The sequence below is a fragment of the Physella acuta genome, unplaced genomic scaffold (assembly GCF_028476545.2).
Source record: "Physella acuta isolate Inbredline_101_S28 unplaced genomic scaffold, ASM2847654v3 ptg000281l, whole genome shotgun sequence".
Taxonomy (NCBI): Eukaryota; Metazoa; Mollusca; class Gastropoda; family Physidae; genus Physella; species Physella acuta.
Genome location: NW_026731800.1, coordinates 535,638 through 557,369, shown reverse-complemented (window position 1 = coordinate 557,369; position 21,732 = coordinate 535,638). Strand labels below are relative to the sequence as shown.

At 39.4% G+C, this 21,732-nt stretch overlaps 1 protein-coding gene across 2 annotated transcripts in view; it reads left to right on the top strand.

Moving 5' to 3' along the window:
- Positions 1-1,435: 1,435 nt before the first annotated feature.
- LOC131939472 (universal stress protein YxiE) overlaps positions 1,436-21,732 on the top strand; it is a 33,731-nt gene continuing 13,434 nt past the window's right edge. The window contains exons 1-3 of one of the 2 annotated variants that reach the window (XM_059297787.1): positions 1,436-1,708; positions 5,470-5,636; positions 18,183-18,266. In XM_059297787.1, coding sequence (XP_059153770.1) covers positions 5,561-5,636; positions 18,183-18,266 — 160 coding nt within the window. In that variant the 5' untranslated portion in view covers positions 1,436-1,708; positions 5,470-5,560. Of the gene's footprint in view, positions 1,709-5,469; positions 5,637-10,844; positions 11,248-18,182; positions 18,267-21,732 lie in introns of those variants that run through there. The other variant, XM_059297786.1, reaches the window with a different exon arrangement.

Below are 21,732 nucleotides of genomic sequence, written 5' to 3'. Positions count from 1 at the left end.
GAAAGTATTTGGAAAGTAACGGAAAGTAACGGGACTAGTTTATATATAATTTACTGTTTTAATGAGCTATTAAAAATGTATTAACTATGTAGGAATGTTATAAACATGCACTTTAGAATAAAATAAGAAATTTTTTAGTTCAAAGCTCGCTGCCTAAAAAAAAAAACTTTTGAAGTTATCTGTAGTAAACAACGACACTTACGCTTTAAGTGTACTTTAAGCTTGGGTTTTAAAAAAACCAGGTGTGTGGGTTTTGTTTACAAGGCTGCAGTGATCTTGTTACAGGAAGTTGTCCAACAAGATTAAGGTGAGCTGATTGTCGTGCACGGCTCACCAAACAACGACTCACGCTTTGTTTAGAGGGCATGTCAACGCTGGGAGTGTAGGAGGGGAATCTACACTGGGAGTGAACGATCAACACTGGGAGTGAAGGAGGGGAATCAACACTGGGAGTGAACGATCAACACTGGGAGTGAACTATCAACACTGGGAGTGAAGGAGGGGAATCAACACTGGGAGTGAAGGAGGGGAATCAACACTGGGAGTGAACTATCAACACTGGGAGTGTAGGAGGGGAATCAACACTGGGAGTGAAGGAGGGGAATCTACACTGGGAGTGAAGGAGGGGAATCTACACTGGGAGTGAACTATCAACACTGGGAGTGTAGGAGGGGAATCTACACTGGGAGTGAAGGAGGGGAATCAACACTGGGAGTGAACTATCAACACTGGGAGTGTAGGAGGGGAATCTACACTGGGAGTGAAGGAGGGGAATCAACACTGGGAGTGAAGGAGGGGAATCTACACTGGGAGTGAACGATCAACACTGGGAGTGAAGGAGGGGAATGCACTCTTATTAGGATGACGTATGCTCATTAGTTTTTAATTAGTTAATTGCGCGACTTAATTACAGTTGATGAATGTCTTTTATTGTTATTACGCCCAGTGTTTTCCAGAATGAAAAATTAATGTGAATATTTTAAGGGGTCTTTGATCATTGTGTGTGTGTGTGTGTGTGATTTTACGAATGTAGGGTTTCTTTAAAAAAAAAACTCTTCGGAGTGGGTGGGCTGGACAAAGATACGAATTATTAATATCTTTTCTTGTTCAACCACAGGGCGGTGGATGTGATTCAGAACCCCCCTCCCTTCCCCGTTCCACCTCCCCACACCCTGAAAAAAACCTTGCATGCATGTTGTCTACATTTTTCTTGATCTGTAATTGATTTTCGTAACACACTAAAGGATTAAATTGTATAGCTATTGTTATAATGACAGGAAAATGACATTAAGAAAATAAATTAATAATTACAACACATTAATTTGTACTATTGTGATATATATTTCAATAATCCCCCCCCCTTTTTTTTAAATAAAAAAAATTAATTAAGGTCACGACAGGGGCGTTTACTCTGCCTGCAATACAAAATGGAGTGTTGAAACTTGTAACACATTCATCCAGCGCGCGCCGCCTATTCTCCCAAGCGCGTGCTGGGGTCGCGTGCTGCCAGCGAGGAGTTCATCAATGTATTTAGCAGACGTGTACGGAAGACACGGGGTGGTGAGCGAATAAAAAAACCCACTGGGTAGTCCAGGACTAATTCAGCCTAATCAATCGCCTGCTTCCGTGTCCCGGATTAAGAAATTTCGAGGTCAGGTGTTTCAATATTGAGCGTTGACGCTTGAAACCGATTTCGTGAGATTATCAGGTAAGCGATGTGGTTATGTCTTGCTACGCCCACTTATGTGAATTGTGACTTTATTTTTCTATTCGTCTATTGACTTTTGCGTGTGCATGAAAACTGGAAGCTAATTGATTATCCGTGAACAAATATGCTGGAATGAAAAATCGATTACAGGAACAATATTTTAAATAACAGGTTTTATACATGAATATACGCCTACCTTAACCATTTTCGTTTGTTTTAGATTTAGGGTAATGATTGGGTTGAGGGTTATAGTATCGTCAACGACGATACTTGGAGTACGAATACGCGTCTATAACGATTACCCTGTAGTTCGTGTATGTGCGAGCAATAGCAACAAGTACACAAGCAGGATCGATATTTTTTTTAGCCCGGAAACAGCTTAATATTGACGAGAAACAATGCTCGGCTAGTGCTACCGAAACTGGCCTATCGCTCACATCAAAGTTACTGAACAGTGAGAGGAAAAAAATATATTTTTAATCAATTTTCTCCAACCTTGACCCCCACCCCCCACCCGCCCTTTTCAAGCACACACCCACCTAACCCCAAGAGAGGCTGGCTGTAACACGTTTGCTCTGGCTAATCGTCTGGGTGTTTTCTGACGTCACCTGCAAGCTTATACAATCGCGTCAAAAAAAACAAAACTGATTCTATCCTGTTAGAAAATTTCTGTTTTCTTTTCTCAATTTTAAGTTACAACTATAATAATATGCCAACATTTCAACTCCTTCAAGTAGCTTTTTTAGTTGTTCAGACGCCAATGTTTTTTTTCCCCAAGCCTTTTCTTACGTTACATTCAGTTTGTTTCTTTGTTTATCTACCTGTGAGTAATTGGCTTCGTATTCAAATAATTTAACTCTATTTTGACCAATTTATTCTTGGAGCTATTTTTTTTTACTCCAAATCAATGCATCTCCGATAACAGTGCAATAATATCTTATTTAAAAAAATCTTATTAGACATTAAATCAATAATTAAAATCAATTTAAGTATACTAAATTCAACAGAAAAAGGGTAAGTTACTTGGTATTAGCGATGACTCGATCAATTACGTAAGCTTGTGTTGATGTTGCTTATAAATGCTGAGTAAAAAGAAAGGACACCAATATGGAGGCAGATAAAAGGCTACTCGTCTACAGTTTGTATATCGCAAGCTATTGGTGGGGTTTAATTGAATTTTTTTTTGTCCAGAGGGATGTGCAGAGTTACTTTATAACAGCAAAATTGGAATATACATTGGTATTAATCAGTGTTTCTTTCAGACTTTCTCCTCGAGGGGGCGGGAGGCGGACACTGGTAAAAGTATATATTTTCTATATAAATTATATTTCGTTTGGGGGGGGGGGGGGGGCAAAGTACAGAGCTGCATGAACGAAACTGTGATATTAATTGATTTCAAACTTAAACATTTAATTAAATTATCCTATTTTTTCCGTATTACACAGCAGAAAAGAAGCTTGATTGATAAAAAATTAAAACATTTATAAGAAGCTTTTTGATGTAAACGTAATAAGGCAAAGATAAAACACGTATAATGGTAAAAGCATTGGTCGCTAAAGAAATCTTCTCCACACATTTTACCGACTAACACAACTAACGACGCTTTAACTGTCATATTTGGGGGAAAAAAATGTGTTTATTTTAGTGCATTTGAAAGGTGGTTATACATTTTTTATACATAGTTGATTTCGCCTTGCCTTCAAAATATGGAACAGTTATACCTGCAGTTTGGGATAGTTCACTAACGTGTTTATAAACAATATTTTTGTGCTAGCCGTTAAACTGGTGTAAATTAGCCAGCTTTGCTCGTCAGTTTTTGTGCGAGGCAGTGTAGCTTTCTGCTCAAGAAATATTTTAACAACCCTGTTTTTTCCCCCCACCCTGGATTGGTACGCGCACAGTAAATGTGTGCTGGGCGCAGGTAATGTCCCAGCTCCTTTTTTTTAGAAGTTATTAAACACTCTCCACCCACCCACCCCAAAACTTTTTCTCTAAGTTCACCCCCCCCCCACACACACACACACGTACACACACGTACACACACACACACACACACAATGTGGAATATTTTTTGCTATAGTGGAACTATTAGTCTAACACAGCGGTGAGACTTAGGGGTCCCATATAATAGAGAACTAATGTATTCTCACATTGTGGGGGAAATAACAAACCCTCACACTTTGGGGAACAAACAGACCCTCACACAGTGGCGGAACTAACACATCCTCACACTGTGGAAGATCTAACACATTCTCATATTGTGAGGAACTAACACATCCTCACACTGTGGCGGAACTAACAGGCCCTCACACTGTGAGAGACTAACAGGCCCTCACACTGTGGGGGGGGGGGACTCAGAGACCCTCACACTGTGGGGGAAATAACAGACCCTCACACTGTGGAGGAACTAATGGCCCCCACACTGTGGAAGAACGAACAGGCCCTCACACTGTGGGGGGGGGGGGACGGGACTCAGAGACCCTCACACTGTGGGGGGGGGGGGAAATAACAGACCCTCACACTGTGGGGAACTAACAGGCCCTCACACTGTGGGGAACTAACAGGCCCTCACACTGTGGGGGAACTAACAGACCCTCACACTGTGGGGGAACTAACAGGCCCTCACACTGTGGGGGAACTAACAGGCCCTCACACTGTGGGGGAACTAACAGGCCCTCACAATGTGGGGGAAATAATAGACCCTCACACTGTGGGGGAACTAACACATCCTGTACATCTTAAGCGCATGCACCAGCAGTGACGCAATGTTCCAGCCATCGACTTTTAGCCAAGCGACCGTACGCATGTTTTAAGTTTAATTGATGTGTAAAACCTAGCACGTCGCAGATAACGAAACCGGATATGTAATTTTAAAATCTCTTGCTGATTAGCTTTCTTCTAGTCTCCATTTTAAAAAAATTCTATGTTTATTGCTAAACTTGTCGTTACAGTCGCGTTACCAGTTAAATAAATATTCAATTTCACAGCCTTCCTTTCAATCATTTAATCTCGATTGAACTAGCTGACCTTACGAATAGTGCAGAGCTTAGTAAAAAGTGACTCTATTAATGACCACTTTGTTATGGTTCTTTAACCTTTGACCAATCACGCAACATATATTTGCTGAGACACGCAAGTTAGGGGAGATCACTCTATTAATTTCTCTATCAGTCACGATATACAGTACAGAATCATAACAAAGTTAAGCTATGTCATTCGAATGGCTAATATTTTCTAGGTTTTAATAGGTTATATTTCCTTTCCTGTCATTGCATTAACAAAACAAAAATTCCATTTTTTTCCCTAGGAAAGGGTTAGCAGGGGGTAGATCTAGTACGTGAGTCTGTGACCATTAGCATAGTCTTCCTGAGTGTTTTGGTCATCTTAGACAAGGGGCCATATTGCTTGAGTTTCCTCTCCTTATTTTTCTAATTTTAATGTTCAAAAGATTCAACGTTATTTTAAATAACATTACGTCATGTTTCTAAAGTTTTTATTTAATTTTTCTAATTGTAATTTCTAAAAAGTTCATTGTTGATTTAATAACACTACGTCATGTTTCTAAATTTTTTATATACTTTTTCTAATTATAATGTTGAAAAGATTCAACTTTGTTTTAATACGATTACGTCATGTTTCTAAAGTTTTGATTTAATTTTTCTAATTGTAATGTTCAAAAGACTCATTGTTGTTTTAAATGACATTACGTCATGTTTCTAAAGTTTTGATATACTTTTTTTCTAATTGTGACGTTTATACAGTCCACAGGAGACCTGACAAGTTGGTGCTACTAGCGAGGGCCGCGTGTTACAAGCGAGGGCCGCACTTAACGTTTGACGTGCACAGATCAAAATGTCGGAGCCACCAAAGGAGAGGGTGGCCCTGATGGCGGTGGATGAGAGCCAGCACAGTGAATACGCTTTTGATTGTAAGTCAGACTAGGCCCACGGGGTGATAGATGCTGTGTGGGACGTGGTGTTTGGGTGTGGGGGCGTGATGTGTGGGTGTAGGGGTAATGCCGCGTGAGTAAAAGGGACGCGATGTGTGGGTGTGTAAGAGCTTGGTGTGGGCACGTGCTCTGTGTGGGGGTGTGGGGGATTTAGTGTGTAGTTGTGAGACGTGGTGTGTGGGTTTGGTAGGAACTGGTGTCGGGTGTTGTGTGTGTGTTTAAGTCTGTAGGTGTTTCGTGTTGATGTAAAAGATTGTAGTGTGTGGCTGTGGATAAAAAATGTCTGTGTGCTCGACTGAGGTCGTGGTGACAAGGACCTCTGACATCAAGTCTTTAGTTAATTAAGCTCCCATGACAGCAATTCTTTAGTTTGCTAAAGTCTTATGACGCAACTTTTTATAATGTATAAAGAACTGTATAACCGCTGCTCTTTGTTGCTCTACAATATAGACGAGACAGCATATTTGACATTATTTGTAAGTGAAACTCTTCCGTAATAAAATTTAAAAAAATCTTTCCATGCACAGATAGAGACGCATGTAGTTTAATGCTGCAGCTAAACTGATCCTGACCATCTACAAAACGTTACACAGGCTTGCCACGTGATAAAATCGATTGATGCAACAAATACCACCTTCACACAACCTACTCTGTTGAACCACGTTAAGAAAAAAAAAATTCTTTGAACTGAACAAATGCAATCACATGTTTTTGGCGTCTGTATTGACCGATTTTTTTCCATTCCTTTTTATCTGAATTTCACTTAATTTCTTGAAACCACAAACTGAAATCTGCTCTTTTTCATCTCCTAAAAGCCTACACAAATATCAACTCGTTCATTTCGAACAATGCGCCAGTTCTTGCCCTCAAAAAATTGTATTTTATCCTTGGGTTTTGAAAATTTTCCCTGTTGATTCCTTTCAAGTGCCTGTACTCCAACTTCAGGGCTTCTATGGATGTGCCATATCAATCATCTCCCCTTGTCTGATGTTTCCTCTTTAATCTCATACGGCTTCAAATGCCCCACAGCTTAGATATATTTACGTGCCTTACTTAATGTATGAAAAAAGAATATGAACGGATAAATAGGATTTTAATAATGAGATGCGCTACGTTTAGTTAAGAATGTGTTTCATTTCATTTCTGGTTCTAATGTAGACTGCGCAAAGTGTATGCGCACATCCCAAATAAGGTCTACCTTTGTCTTCAAGGGAATATATCTTTTTTTAAATTAATGGTTTCTTAACTACCACACTTATCGTAGTTAATAGACAATACGAATTCCGAATAGCGTACGTCCAAAACAGAGTTTTTAATTAAGGTAAAGGGGTGGTGGAGGTGGTGGGTGAATTTCGCTTGATGTCACTTCCGTTGTTCTCAACGCTTATGGGAATTAGGGTTAGGGTTTCATTCTTGGCACGTTCTGGGCAGCCAGAAATAGAAACTGTTATTCTGCCATTGTGCATACGTTTCGGATAAATAACGAGTGGCCAGGTCTTAGAGAAATCGCTTACCACTGGGGTGGGGGATTTAGCTTGGAACCAGTCAGTCTGATTTTATGATTTTAAATTATTTAGAAACTAATTTAAGCGAGAAAGCATTAGATCCAACTTTGATATTTGAAAAGCTTGCGTTTTCAATTGAAGTTTTAAATCATCGTAAAAACGCGACATAGAATTCATTGCGTTTTGAATTTAAGTTTCAAATTATCGTAAAATCACGCCATCAAATTCATTGTTTTAAATGTCTGTATGGGGAGTGGATTATAGAATTAAACGTTTTAATGGAAGGGAATAGATGACGTTGAAATTTTAGTGAATTGTTTGGGTTGTATAAAAATGTAAAGTTTATCATACCTGCACCATACATGCATCATATCTCCATCATACCTGCATCATACCTGCATCATACCTGCACCATACCTGCATCATATCTCCATCATACCTGCATCATACCTGCATCATACCTGCATTATACCTGCATCATACCTGCATTACAGCTGCACCATACCTGCATTATACCTGCATCATACCCGCATCATATCTCCATCATACCTGCATCATACCTGCATCATACCTGCATTATACCTGCATCATACCTGCATTACAGCTGCACCATACCTGCATTATACCTGCATCATACCCGCACCATACCTGCGTCATACCTGCACCATACCTGCGCCATACCTGCATTACAGCTGCACCATACCTGCATTATACCTGCATCATACCCGCACCATACCTGCGTCATACCTGCACCATACCTGCATTACACCTGCATCATACCTGCATTATACCTGCATCATACCTGCGTCATACCTGTATTACAGCTGCCTGGTCATGTGTTTATATCTTTAGAGACCTGTCTGGTCTGACCTGACAACTCCAGCTAACGGCTAATCTTGTGATACTGGCTGTGGTTTTTCCATTTTCCCTGGGGTCTGTGATGCTGCTGTAGTTCATGATGTTATCTCTTCAGATAAATGAGGTGAAATACAGGAGAGGTAGTCGCTGTTGTTTCTCAAGTAAAAATCGCCAGGGCACAGTTATACTGAATGTTAAACGTTATCTCATTTGTATTTGGTTGGGTAATGAATGGCGAGCTCTTTTAAAAGTTTGCATCTTATTCTCATGTCTTTATCATAGGATGGTAGGAAGGTTTAACTAGCTATTCGGTGGGTGGAAGGTTAACTAGGCTTTATGGTGGGTGGAAGGTTTAACTAGACTATATGGTGGGTGGAAGGTTTAACTAGGCTATATGGTGGGTGGAAGGTTTAACTAGGCTATATGGTGGGTGGAAGGTTTAACTAGGCTTTATGGTGGGTGGAAGGTTTAACTAGGCTTTATGGTGGGTGGAAGGTTTAACTAGGCTATATGGTGGGTGGAAGGTTTAACTAGGCTATATGGTGGGTGGAAGGTTTAACTAGGCTTTATGGTGGGTGGAATGTTTAACTAGGCTATATGGTGGGTGCAAGGTTTAACTAGGCTATATGGTGGGTGGAAGGTTTAACTAGGCTTTATGGTGGGTGGAAGGTTTAACTAGGCTATATGGTGGGTGGAAGGTATACTAGGCTATATGGTGGGTGGAAGGTTTAACTAGGCAATATGGTGGGTGGAAGGTTTAACTAGGCAATATGGTGGGTGGAAGGTTTAACTAGGCAAACACGGTGGGTGGAAGGTTTAACTAGGCTATATGGTGGGTAGAAGGTTTAACTAGGCTATATGGTGAGTGGAAGGTTTAACTAGGCTATATGGTGGGTGGAAGGTTTAACTAGGCTATATGGTGGGTGGAAGGTTTAACTAGGCTATATGGTGGGTGGAAGGTTTAACTAGGCTATATGGTGGGTGGAAGGTTTAACTAGGCTATATGGTGGGTGGAAGGTTTAACTAGGCTATATGGTGGGTGGAAGGTTTAACTAGGCTATATGGTGGGTGGACGGTTTAACTAGGCTATATGGTGGGTGGACGGTTTAACTAGGCTATATGGTGGGTGGAAGGTTTAACTAGGTTATATGGTGAGTGGAAGGTTTAACTAGGCTATATGGTGGGTGGAAGGTTTAACTAGGCTCTATGGTGGGTGGAAGGTTTAACTAGGCTATATGGTGGGTGGAAGGTTTAACTAGGCTATATGGTGGGTGGACGGTTTAACTAGGCTATATGGTGGGTGGACGGTTTAACTAGGCTATATGGTGGGTGGAAGGTTTAACTAGGCTATATGGTGGGTGGAAGGTTTAACTAGGCTATATGGTGTGTGGAAGGTTTAACTAGGCTATATGGTGGGTAGAAGGTTTAACTAGGCTATATGGTGAGTGGAAGGTTTTACTAGGCTATATGGTGGATGGAAGGTTTAACTAGGCTATATGGTGGGTGGAAGGTTTAACTAGGCTATATGGTGGGTGGAAGGTTTAACTAGGCTATATGGTTGGTGGAAGGTTTAACTAGGCTATATGGTTGGTGGAAGGTTTAACTAGGCTATATGGTGGGTGGAAGGTTTAACTAGGCTATATGGTGGGTGGAAGGTTTAACTAGGTGATATGGTGAGTGGAAGGTTTAATTAGGCTACATAGAATAGTCGCTGGAAGGTTTAAAAAAGACATTTTTAAATCTGTCTAAATTTCCAGTGCATAAATCAAGTTCTATCAATAATGATTTTTTTTTCATGTAGGTCCTATAAGACCTGCAGCTTTATACTTAATTGAAATAATTAAATAATTCCTTGAGTCAAACTAAAGATACATAGATCCCATGTTTAGGGACTGTATTAAAATAATATAATCTTCAGAGAAGACGTAGGCGGGGACACTGGGAATGTAATTACTAAACTCTATTTCCTCTTCTCTGTGATTATTTTGTGTTTCAATCAGCTTTCATTCTTGTTTCGATTTTGCACGCGCACAATTTGGAACTGCTATTTTAATGTTCCCCCCTCCCACTACACCGCGCCAGTTAGGTGCATCAGATTGGAAGATTGCTCACTGATGCGCGACCAGGGTGATGGCACCTAGGGACGGGGCGTGCTGGATTGTTATTTCTACCCCCCCTCCCCTCCCTCCCATCTTTTATATTGATTAATGGTGGCCCGTGAGTTGAGGTTTATTTGGTCACCCCCTTCTCCCCGCCCTGTCAGCTTGGGGGTATGGGTTGAATGTAAAGCTGGCACGATAAGAGTTCGGTTGTTTTTGTTTACCGAATCAACACGCATTGAAACCAGCGCCTAAACGTTGTTAGTTGAAAACAAATGAAGATCACGGGGGATACACCACAGTTGTCACAGTTTTCTACTTTTGAGAACAATGAGATTTTTGCTGTTCTATTGTGGTATGATTTTAAAATCCGAAATATTGAAAGGATCAAGGTGGTTTTACTCTTTCATATTGTTATACGTGATAGATATACACTAGTACTATATGATTATGGCACTAAATTAATTCAAAAAGTGGACATTTGTGGATTATCCCGTGTGGTTTTCAAATGTAATCCTTATTTAAATGTAATTCTCGTTTTTTTCAGTTTTAAAAGATATCAATCTAACAAAAAAATATCCCATTGACTCTGACATGTAACAAATAGACCTGACATTAACATGACGTTTGAATTCTCCCCCTTCCCTCCCCCCACTCGCCCGCCCCTCCACCCTCTTCATCCGCCCATCCACCCACCACGAACACCTATAGGCCTCCTTGTAGGGCCGCACCAGGGAAGACCCGATCAATAAAACTGTTGGAGGAAAGCATTAGCGCTTGACTGCTGCGTGGCTTCATCTTGACTGAATTGTTGGCCTACATGAATCAGTTCTGTTAGTTTGGGGGGTATAAGTGCATCACGGAGCCATCACATGATGCCGGTTTAAAAATTGTAGTTTGAAAAAAAATATATTTACATTCGGACGTTTGTTTAGCGTGTCTGGGTTTTCGCGAGGTATGGAAGTTTAACAGAGGTCATGGATTCAATGTTTAGTGTGATTCACGGGGAGACCGTCTGGTCGCTCAAGTCGTCGGTCATGCGAATGGTGACCAACAGCATGGGTCAGCAGGAGATTGTCGTCCTGCTGGCCGTGGACGGCGGGGAGGATTGTGAATTCGCCTTCCAGTGTAAGTGACGACATTTTGTTTTCATCTGCGCCATGTTTTACTTTTTTCACGTTTTATTTTTTTTTCTCTATATAACCCACAGTTCGCCCCTTCCCTGCCCTCCTTTATTTATTTAAAAAAAAATTCTTTTGCATTGAGAGAGAAAAAATTAGTTGTCTCGCAGATTCGTTAAACAATCAAAACACGAACTTCTGTGTCTCGCGAATTCTTGTTTGTTTTGCTCTCTTGTATTGCCGGTTGTTTATCTCGCAGTTTCCTGCCAGACAAAAACTCTGCCCTTATCAGCAGATCACTGTTTTAACGCTGATAACCTTCTGTTGTTGTTCAGTAGCCCATTAATCATCGACATGATGTAGCCCATTAATAATTGACATGATGAAGCGAGGTTTTGTTGTCTTATCAAATTTTAACATCGTCAAGATTATCTCCGACATCATTGGGGCAGTAAAAACACATAAGATGGGCTTACGGTTGGAATATCATTGGGACAGTAAAAACACATAAGATGGGCTTTCAGTTGGAATATCATTGGGACAGTAAAAACACATAAGATGGGCTTACAGTTGGAATATCATTGGGATAGTAAAACACATAATGGGCTTACGGTTGGAATATCATTGGGACAGTAGAAACACATAAGATGGGCTTACAGTTGGAATATCATTGGGACAGTAAAAACACATAAGATGGGCTTACGGTTGGAATATCATTGAGACAGCAAAACACATAATGGGCTTACGGTTGGAATATCATTGGGACAGCAAAACACATAATGGGCTTACGGTTGGAATATTATTGGGACAGTAAAAACACATAAGATGGGCTTACAGTTGGAATATCATTGGGATAGCAAAAACACATAAGATGGGCTTACAGTTGGAATATTATTGGGACAGTAAAAACACATAAGATGGGCTTACAGTTGGAATATCATTGGGACAGTAAAAACACATAAGATGGGCTTACAGTTGGAATATCATTGGGACAGTAAAAACACATAAGATGGGCTTACAGTTGGAATATCATTGGGACAGTAAAACCACATAAAATGGGCTTACAGTTGGAATATCATTGGGACAGTAAAAACACATTAGATGGGCTTACAGTTGGAATATCATTGGGACATTTTCAACACATACGATGGGCTTTCAGTTGGAATATCATTGGGACAGTAAAAACACATTAGGTGGGCTTTCAGTTGGAATATCATTGGGACAGTAAAAACAAAACACATAAGATGGGCTTACAGTTGGGATATCATTGGGACAGTAAAACACATAAAATGGGCTTACAGTTGGAATATCATTGGGACAGTAAAAACACATAAGATAGGCTTACGGTTGGAATATCATTGGGACAGTAACAACACATAAGATGGGCTTACAGTTGGAATATCATCGGGACAGTAAAAACACATAAGATGGGCTTACAGTCGGAATATCATTGGGACAGTAAAAACACATAAGATGGGCTTACAGTTGGAATATCATTGGGACAGTAAAACACATAAGATGGGCTTACAGTTGGAATATCATTGGGACAGTAAAAACACATAAGATGGGCTTATAGTTTGAATATCATTTGGACAGTAAAACACATAAAATGGGCTTACAGTTGGAATATCATAGGACAGTAAAAACACATAAAATGGGCTTACAGTTGGAATATCATTGGGACAGTAAAAACACATAAGATGGGCTTACAGTTGGAATATCACTGGGACAGTAAAACACATAAAATGGGCTTACATTTGGAATATCATTGGGACAGTAAAAACACATAAGATGGGCTTACAGTTGGAATATCATTTGGACAGTAAAACACATAAAATGGGCTTACAGTTGGAATATCATAGGACAGTAAAAACACATAAAATGGGCTTACAGTTGGAATATCGACACAGACCGGTCATTGGTCAATAATAGTTACTGATTAATAATAAAACGTGCCGAATAATCCTTACTTAGTTTTATCTACCTAGGCATATAAACGCCTTATATATATATATATATATATATATATATATATATATATATATATATATATATATATATATATATATATATATGTGTGTGTGTGTGTGTGTGTGTGTATATGCATATTTGTAGATTAATCAGGACAGTCCAATTTTTCGTTCTATGTATATCATTGAAATAAGTATACATATAGGCCCACAAAAACAACTCACTGCAATTCAACGTTATACTGAAGACATTAGTTGAATGTAAAAGTCGAAATTAATTTTTCAAGGGCTTATAAAATTCTCTAATGTATTGTGAGTGATCACTGACGAATTTTTTTAAAGCCACAAAACATCTGATTGTACCTAGATGACGAAGCTGTCAGTAGAACACTCTAGAAATGACCCGTAGCACTGACCCAACTAGATGCTGATCTAGACAACTTTGCTCCAGTAACCCATCACCCACGCCACGTCTCCGAGATATTTTAGGCTGACCAAGTCCCAGTGGCCGCGCTAATTGGGAATTATTATATCCATTAATGGCGCTACTGGTCACAGGCAAGGTCTCCCCCCCCCCCCCCAATCCGGCGCGACCTCACTAATAGCACGAATTATATTTAAATTACTATCTCCTCTTGCTCTTGAAAACTAAATGCCTGTGTATTGACCATAACATGCAGTATCACAAAATTTAATAAGAACACGATACTCCTTGATCTTGTGGCATTTTGCCATCGAGATTTTAAATTATTGTTGTTAAGTTGTTCGTAAGGTATTTGATCATAGATTTTTATCCTTGAGATCATAGATTTTTATCCTTGAGATCATAGATATTTATCCTTGAGATACCTATTTTTTCATTGTTCTTTTATCCTCGCTACCGATTTTCCTTGAGTTACGTTTTCTTTGAATGTTCTATCCTTAAGATATTTGTCCTTGAGATATTTTTCTTCGAGATATTTTGTCAGGAGATATTTGTCCTTTCGAATCTTGTCTAAGAGATATTGTGTTAACCATCACCACCTGCATTTTAGACAATGATAGTTCCTTAGCGTAAACTTGGCCCATTTCACATTAATATTGCCTTTACCTACCTCCTAGAATGGTTTTGCTGATACCTTGCTGTGAGTTAACTAATCAGAGTTAACTAATCAGAGTTAACTAATCAGCCTACAATACATTGTGGTGCATGTATTAGTGTACATCTAGTATTGACTGCTGACACTTTTGGGTTGCATGTCGGGATGTCATAAAACATATTTACTGTGATGTGCATATCTGATGTTCTAAAATCCACATCATCACGTGATTTTAAAGTACATAGTCTTTCCAAAAAATAAACCAAAAGTTTTTTTCAGGCATCTTCTAGGGCAGGGGTCTCCAAACTTTTCAGACCGAGGGCCGCATTAACTATCAAATTTCAGTTCGGGGGCCAGATTCTTCCAGGCATGTCTTTGATTTTTCTGGGCAAACTTCCTCAGCCGTTACCAACAAACGTTTTTTCCGTGGACAAAAAGTTCTCCGCGGGCCGGATGAGAGGACCTCGCGGGCCGCATCTGGCCCGCGGGCCGTAGTTTGGAGACCCCTGTTCTAGGGGGAAGGGGGAATCACAGTTGTGTATTTTATTACAGCCATTGGTGGAGGCGAGCTACTACGGCCGTTAGGGATGGGGAGGGGGGAAGGGTGTTTAACTACTGTTTTTTTTTGCATTCGTTGACTGGTTTTTCTGGCAAATGTTCCTAGGAAAAAAATGTCTCAAAGAAACACTGGCAAAAACATGGCTTTAAATTGCCTGGTCGTTCCAAGAACCTCTTTAAAACATGGTTTTAATGTGTAGGTCATTCCGAAAACCATATTCCCTAGTGAGTTTTAAATGCCCGGTTATTCCAAAAACCCACATTCCCACATGGTATTTAAATAGTTTAAATGTCCAGTCCTTCCATATCCCACTACGTCGTGTTGGATCACATGGTAAATATTGCCCGGACAAAGCCCACTCTAATGCGTTATCTAGAAATCGATTTCACCTCTAGTGGTCGAATATTGATTGGCAGAATCGATTCTGAATTTCCCCCACGCTGGTGAGCGGGGGGAGGAGGGAAGGAGTAAAGTCAGCGTGCACTCCACCGTTCTCTATAGATCTTCATTAACTCTCTTCATTACCGTTTTAACGCAATCAATGCAAAAAAAAAATTGAGTTCAATTAACCGTGACGTCGGCCTTGCGTCATACTGGTGGGTAGACGACAAACAAAACTTGCCGCTGTGCTGGTAAATTCTTCATGATAGATCTGGTGGAGTTTTTTTTGTTTCAATAATTAATTTATTAATCAGTTTAATGTCTGGTTTAGATCAGTTGTTGTGTATTTTATTACAGCCGCTGGTGGAGGCTAGCTGCTTCGGTCATTAGTGATGGGGGTGTAAGGGAAGGGGTGGGGATGGTTAACTGCTGGTTTTATGCATTCGTTGACTGGTTTTTCTGGCAAATGTCTGACGGCTTGTGGGTTAATGTCTGTATTTTAGACAAATGGTTGGTTGTTAATGTCTGTATTTTAGACAAATGGTTGGTTGTTAATGTCTGTATTTTAGATAAATGGTTGGTTGTTAATGTCTGTATTTTAGACAAATGGTTGGTTGTTGATGTCTGTATTTTAGACAAATGGTTGGTTGTTAATGTCTGTATTTTAGACAAATGGTTGGTTGTTGATGTCTGTATTTTAGACAAATGGTTGGTTGTTGATGTCTGTATTTCAGACAAATGGTTGGTTGTTAATGTCTGTATTTTAGACAAATGGTTGGTTGTTGATGTCTGTATTATACAGGCAGATGTTTAATCTTTAATGTTTATATTATAGACATTCACGGATGCTTGCCCCAACGTTGTTTCTATGTTAGGATAAATTAGCTCTATGAATCTATTTATTTTTAGAGTACTAGTCTAGTCTATTGATCATCATAAAAGCTGGAATTGAAAACAAATAAGTTTTAGTTTAAATTTTGCCTACAGCTTGAGTTTTCTTTTTCTTTATTGGAACCGGTGCGAATTTTCCCCTGAAAGATCAAAATATTTCTCCTTTACTATCGCTACTGAATATTCGACGCTAATTAAAGTTTATTACCTCCCGCTTGGCAGGTAATTGGCTATTTAGATTCAAGATGTTGCCTCGTTATTGCCAAAATTTACAATTTATCGAGTGTTATTTTGGCGTTGTTTCCTTGAGTCAGTCTGAGAGAAGTTTTTATTGATTTGGTCCATGACCGATTAGGGTTTTGGTTCTGTACAGTTTCCACCGTTAAAAATGTAAGTAGTCATACAGAAAATATGGTCAGTTAGACAGGTAAAGAAGGATTTTCTTCCTGTTCGTTTTAATTATATAATTGGAGTCAGTAGCGGATTAAGGGGTGGGGGCTGAGAGGACTGCAGTCAGGGGCCCCGATTTTTAGGGTCCTCAAATTTACTGCTTAATTGTTAATTTTCACTATATATATATATATATATATATATATATATATATATATATATATATATATATATATATATATATATATATATATATATATATATATATATAGGGGCCCCCCAAATTTTTTTTACCCTGATCCCCGCTCAAGCTTAATCCGCCCCTGATTGGAGTTAATTAACTCCAGCGTAGTTAAATATTATGTTGCAGCCTGTTATGCGCCGTATACGGCCCGTAAACTTCGACTTCAGTCGGCTTTTCTTTCTAAAAGTATTACCATAGCCTTTGTACGTCCAAAAACAATATGTAATACAGATGTTTGATTTCGGAGTTTTCTCTTCTAGAATTGGTGCTGTCTACGGTTAACGAGCATCATTTGCTCGGGGTATGAACTCAAGACAATTGCGTTACTGATCATGCTCTCTCGTGCCCAACCATGGCTTTCCCAATTAGGATGAAATGTGGCGTTTGCACACAATTCACACATTAAGACAAGGACATACATCTGGGAAATGCTAATAAATGCATAACCAGATTATCATACCATAAAATGTCATCATACAGCAGCGTCATATCATAATACACGAGGTCGTAAATAAATACGATAAAAACGACAACTCGTATAACGTCACACCATAAAACTTAGGCCATAAAACGTCATTTCATAAAACTTAAGTCCATGAAACGTCACACCGTAAAAGTTAATATTATTATATCATAAACGTCCTATTATAAACGTCACACTATAAAGCTTAAGACCATAAAACTTTAGAACATAAAACTTAAGATCATAAAACCTAAAAACATAAAACTTTAGACCATAAAACTTTAAGACCATTACTCTTTAGACCATAAAACCTTTGACCATACAATTTTAGAACATAAACCTTTAGACCATAAAACTTTAGACCATAAAACGTTAGACCTTAAAACTTTAGACCTTAAAACTTAAGACCATAAATCTTTAGACCATAAAACCTTTGACAACGACATACCCCACCCATTACGCCATTGTAACCAGCATAGATGGCACAAAAAGCCCGACCAGACATCCCACTGGAGACAGACAAATCTGTCTGGGTATCGTAACGTTCAATGGAACAGATCTTACCGAGACAGACAAATGTCTGGGTATCGTAACGTTCAATGGAAGAGATCTTACCGAGACAGACACCGCAGTCTGTGTATTGTAATGTCTAACAGGACGCGTAACGCTAAACAGACACGACAATTTGCATTAGACATTGTACTATATATCCTGACACCTAATTTCTATTCCGTTTCTCCTTGTACCTTTTTATTCTTTTATCTACCCCATTCTTCTTATTCGGTAATTATTCAACCTATTTTTCGCCCTATTAAGTCTTCTTTTTAAAAAAATATAACATTGATATTTTTTTCTGGTATTTCTCATTAATTCATTCTCTGTTTAATCCACGGTTCTATATTCTTCTTTCATCCATCCATCATATTCTACACTGATTTCATCGATTGTGAATTTTTTCTTTCCAGGGTATGTGAATCACTTCCATAAAGCCGAGAATCGCCTACTACTAGTGCACTGCCCGGAGACCTACGCTAACGTCACTATGATGAGTAAGTGAAATAATACGGATTTAATGCTTTCAGCTGATCATAAACAATGGGGTTTATTGGGTTTTATTTGTATACACAAATAGTTTATATTCAGGGAAACTGCAGCAGGCGCCCCTCTAAATGCGCAATACAGATTCATCTAATGTTTTTTTTTAAATAAAAGGGAGAGAATTCTGGAAAGGGGAAGTAATCGAAAACACCGCCTGTAACCAATCCAATGCACCTTATCATCAAGATCTCCGTGTCTCTCTTCGTCTTTCTCTCCTCTCTTTCTTCTCTCTCTCTCTCTCTCTCTCCCTCCCTCCATTTCATTTTTTTTTCTCATCACGTCTGCAACAAACCCAATTGTGCGGGCTATGATTTTTAATATGGAGGAACATAGTCTGGTTATCGGAAACAACAAAAGTGATCGGAAAACCTGCAGGTTGGTGTTAGCGGTTAACTAGTGTGACTAGTAGACCATAATACTGTAAATAGCGCATGTTTTGCAAATAAGGAGAAAAAAAAAGTTTTGCAGAGAGCTAGTATTATCATTTATAATTTTAAAAAATGAACAAAAAATTAAGTTACAAGAACTATAGTCTTAAAAAATGCATACCACACTCACACATTAAATTAAAATTTTAAAATTTACGATATAACTAATGTAAACATTTTATTATCATTTATAATTAAAAATTAATTTACAAGAACTATAGCCTTAAAAATTCACTCACACATTAAATTATAAAATTTTCAATTCTTAAAATTTACGTTATCACTAATTCAAACGTTTTAAAAAGCAAAGCAGTGTGTTACACAAATATAAAATTGACAACACACTGATGGTTTGAGAACACCGTTGAGTGTAAGGTCGAAATGCCCGGATGGCATAAATTACCTGGCAATGTTTATCCCGAACCAATCAAATGCGTCCATCTGGCCAGTGACACAAGACGTAGGAGCAGATGGGATCTAAAATTAGAAGCACATAATTCAAGCTCATCGCTGTATGTTAAAGGCTCACATCTAACGGGTGTATGTGTACAGATATGCACTCTGTATGATAAAAGCCTCACTGCTAACGGGTGTATGTGTACAAATAAGCTCGCTGTATGATAAAAGCCTCACTGCTAACGGGTGTATGTGTACATATATGCTCGTTGTGTGTTGAAACCTAAAAGCTAACGGGTGCATGTGTAAAGATATGCTCGCTGGATGTTAAAACCCTCACAGCTAACGGGTGTATGTGTACATATATTCTCGTTGTATGTTGTAACCTCACATCTAACGGGTGTTTGTGTACAGATATGCACTCTGTATGATAAAAGCCTCACGGCTAACGGGTGTATGTGTATAGATATGCTCGCTGTATGCTGAAACCTCACAGCTATACCTGTATTTGTAAAGACAGATTTGCTTAACTAGCCTTAAAGTCGTAAGAGTTGAACGTTTTAAATGCTGCATTTTCTAAACCTAAACAGACATTGCCAGATGTTAACAGACTCTTTAGACATTGTATAGGTAGTGCTTTGGCGAACGTGTGGTGTATTTTGTTTGTCCTTATTTGTCTTTATTTGTTGTGTGAATCTTAGACTTCTAGGCAGAGATGTACGGTGAATACTAGCTTTTGTTCCCGGTGATTGGTTGTTCCGTCTGTGATGTTATCGACAACAATGTCTTGTTTCTATAGCAACCTGTCTGTTATGGTGTCTGTATGGGGAGATCGTTAAGTGCCTGTTCGGACAATTGGCTCTTCTCAGCAATCGGCCTTCGGACAATAGGGTTAGGGCAATGAGCTTATGGGCAATTATACATTCGGACAATAGGGTTAGGGCAATGAGCTTATGGGCAATTATACATTCGGACAATCAATAATCGGGCACTGTGCCTTTGTACTATTGCGTTGGGGTAAGCGTCGTTCGCCTGTTCTGTCTACTCGGCTTTATCTGGATATATGCGAATAATAGGGCTGGTAAGTAGGTCACCAACCAGTTCTATGGCTCATGCAGGTTTTATTGACCCGTAGAGGTGATTGGTGACCTACTTACCAGCCCTATTGTATGTGTGAGACTGTGAGTTGGCTGCATATTATGTGTGTGTGCTTGTGCAGCAACATAGATAAACAAACATCGAACTGTAATATGTGAGCTCCAAACGAGGCTTGATTAAGTAAAAATTTTGGAAAACGAAAAATACTCACGTCTATTTTTTTTACGTTACTTGAGCATCATCTTCTGCTGAAGCACAGCCAGAAGCTAACACGTTCTGCGGTTCCTACACCTTAATTAACACAAAGGTATCGAATCCCTCATCTTAAGCAAACTTCATTGGCCTAAAGTATCGCGGGATCATCTTGGCACGTGCACCGTCTGACCCAATTAGCGCATGCGTGTCGGCCGGCGGCCATGATTTCTGTTCCGGTTGGTTGGCGTCAAGCTTTCATTACCTTTTAAACTTCCGATTTGGCGGCGCGTTTCTCTGATCAATATTTGAAGCGGCAGCTTCGCACCGCGGTAAATAATTCACGAAAATTACCGCAAACTTGATGGAGCTGGTGGCAGTTGCCATAAGATAGCTCACTTGATAGGGGAGTTAATTTAGTCGGCATGAGTTATGGGAATTAACGGGGGGGGGGGAATCGGTTGGGGGAGGGGGGAAATAAGATCAGGAAATTTCGAGGAAAAGATTTCACTTGAAGATTGCCTTGTAATAATTGACACTATTTGATAAAAGCTTAGCTCACGTACAAAACGTAGACAGTGTTCATCAGACACACTCAGATCAGAGTTTAGATCATATTAAAGAAACAACCTCAGCTTAGGTCATAAAACAGTAAGACCTTGTGGGTTAGGGCCCTAAAGGAGAAGACAACAATTATGTGCTGAGATCAGACAGGCAGCTTGTTACCTAAGTTTGGGCTACTAGCTTATGTCAGAAAACTAGCTTGATTCTAGTGCAAGTTTTCTTTTACTTAACAAGACGTTAACATTTAAAGCAAGGTTTCTTTCAGATATTTTTCTCCAGAAAAATGGTGGGGGGGGGGGGGGCTCTTGAAACTTCGGGGGTGGGGAGGGGGGGCTGACTGGTTAAAGGTTACATTACATTATACTTAAATTATTTTTTTTCTGTTTCATATGGGGGTGGACATGCTCTAGGGGGCTATGCCCCTCCTCCTTCAGGATAGATGCCTGAAAGAAACACTTATTTAAAGAATTGATACCAACTCACCTTTACTGATAGCAATCACATTTAAAAAAAAAAACAAGAGTGACATTTCTATAGCAATCAATAACAATATTAAAAAAAGTTCCACATTGGGAGATTAAACAGAGGGAGAGCAAAGGGAAGATAACCAAGAGGGGGGGGGGATAACCAAGGGGAGATAACCACGAATGACAAATCCCTCTCCGACCTTGAGCGGTATTAGCATAAATCTGTCATCTGCTTTTACTGTTTTTAGCGGGATTGGTCGTTGTGGCGATCT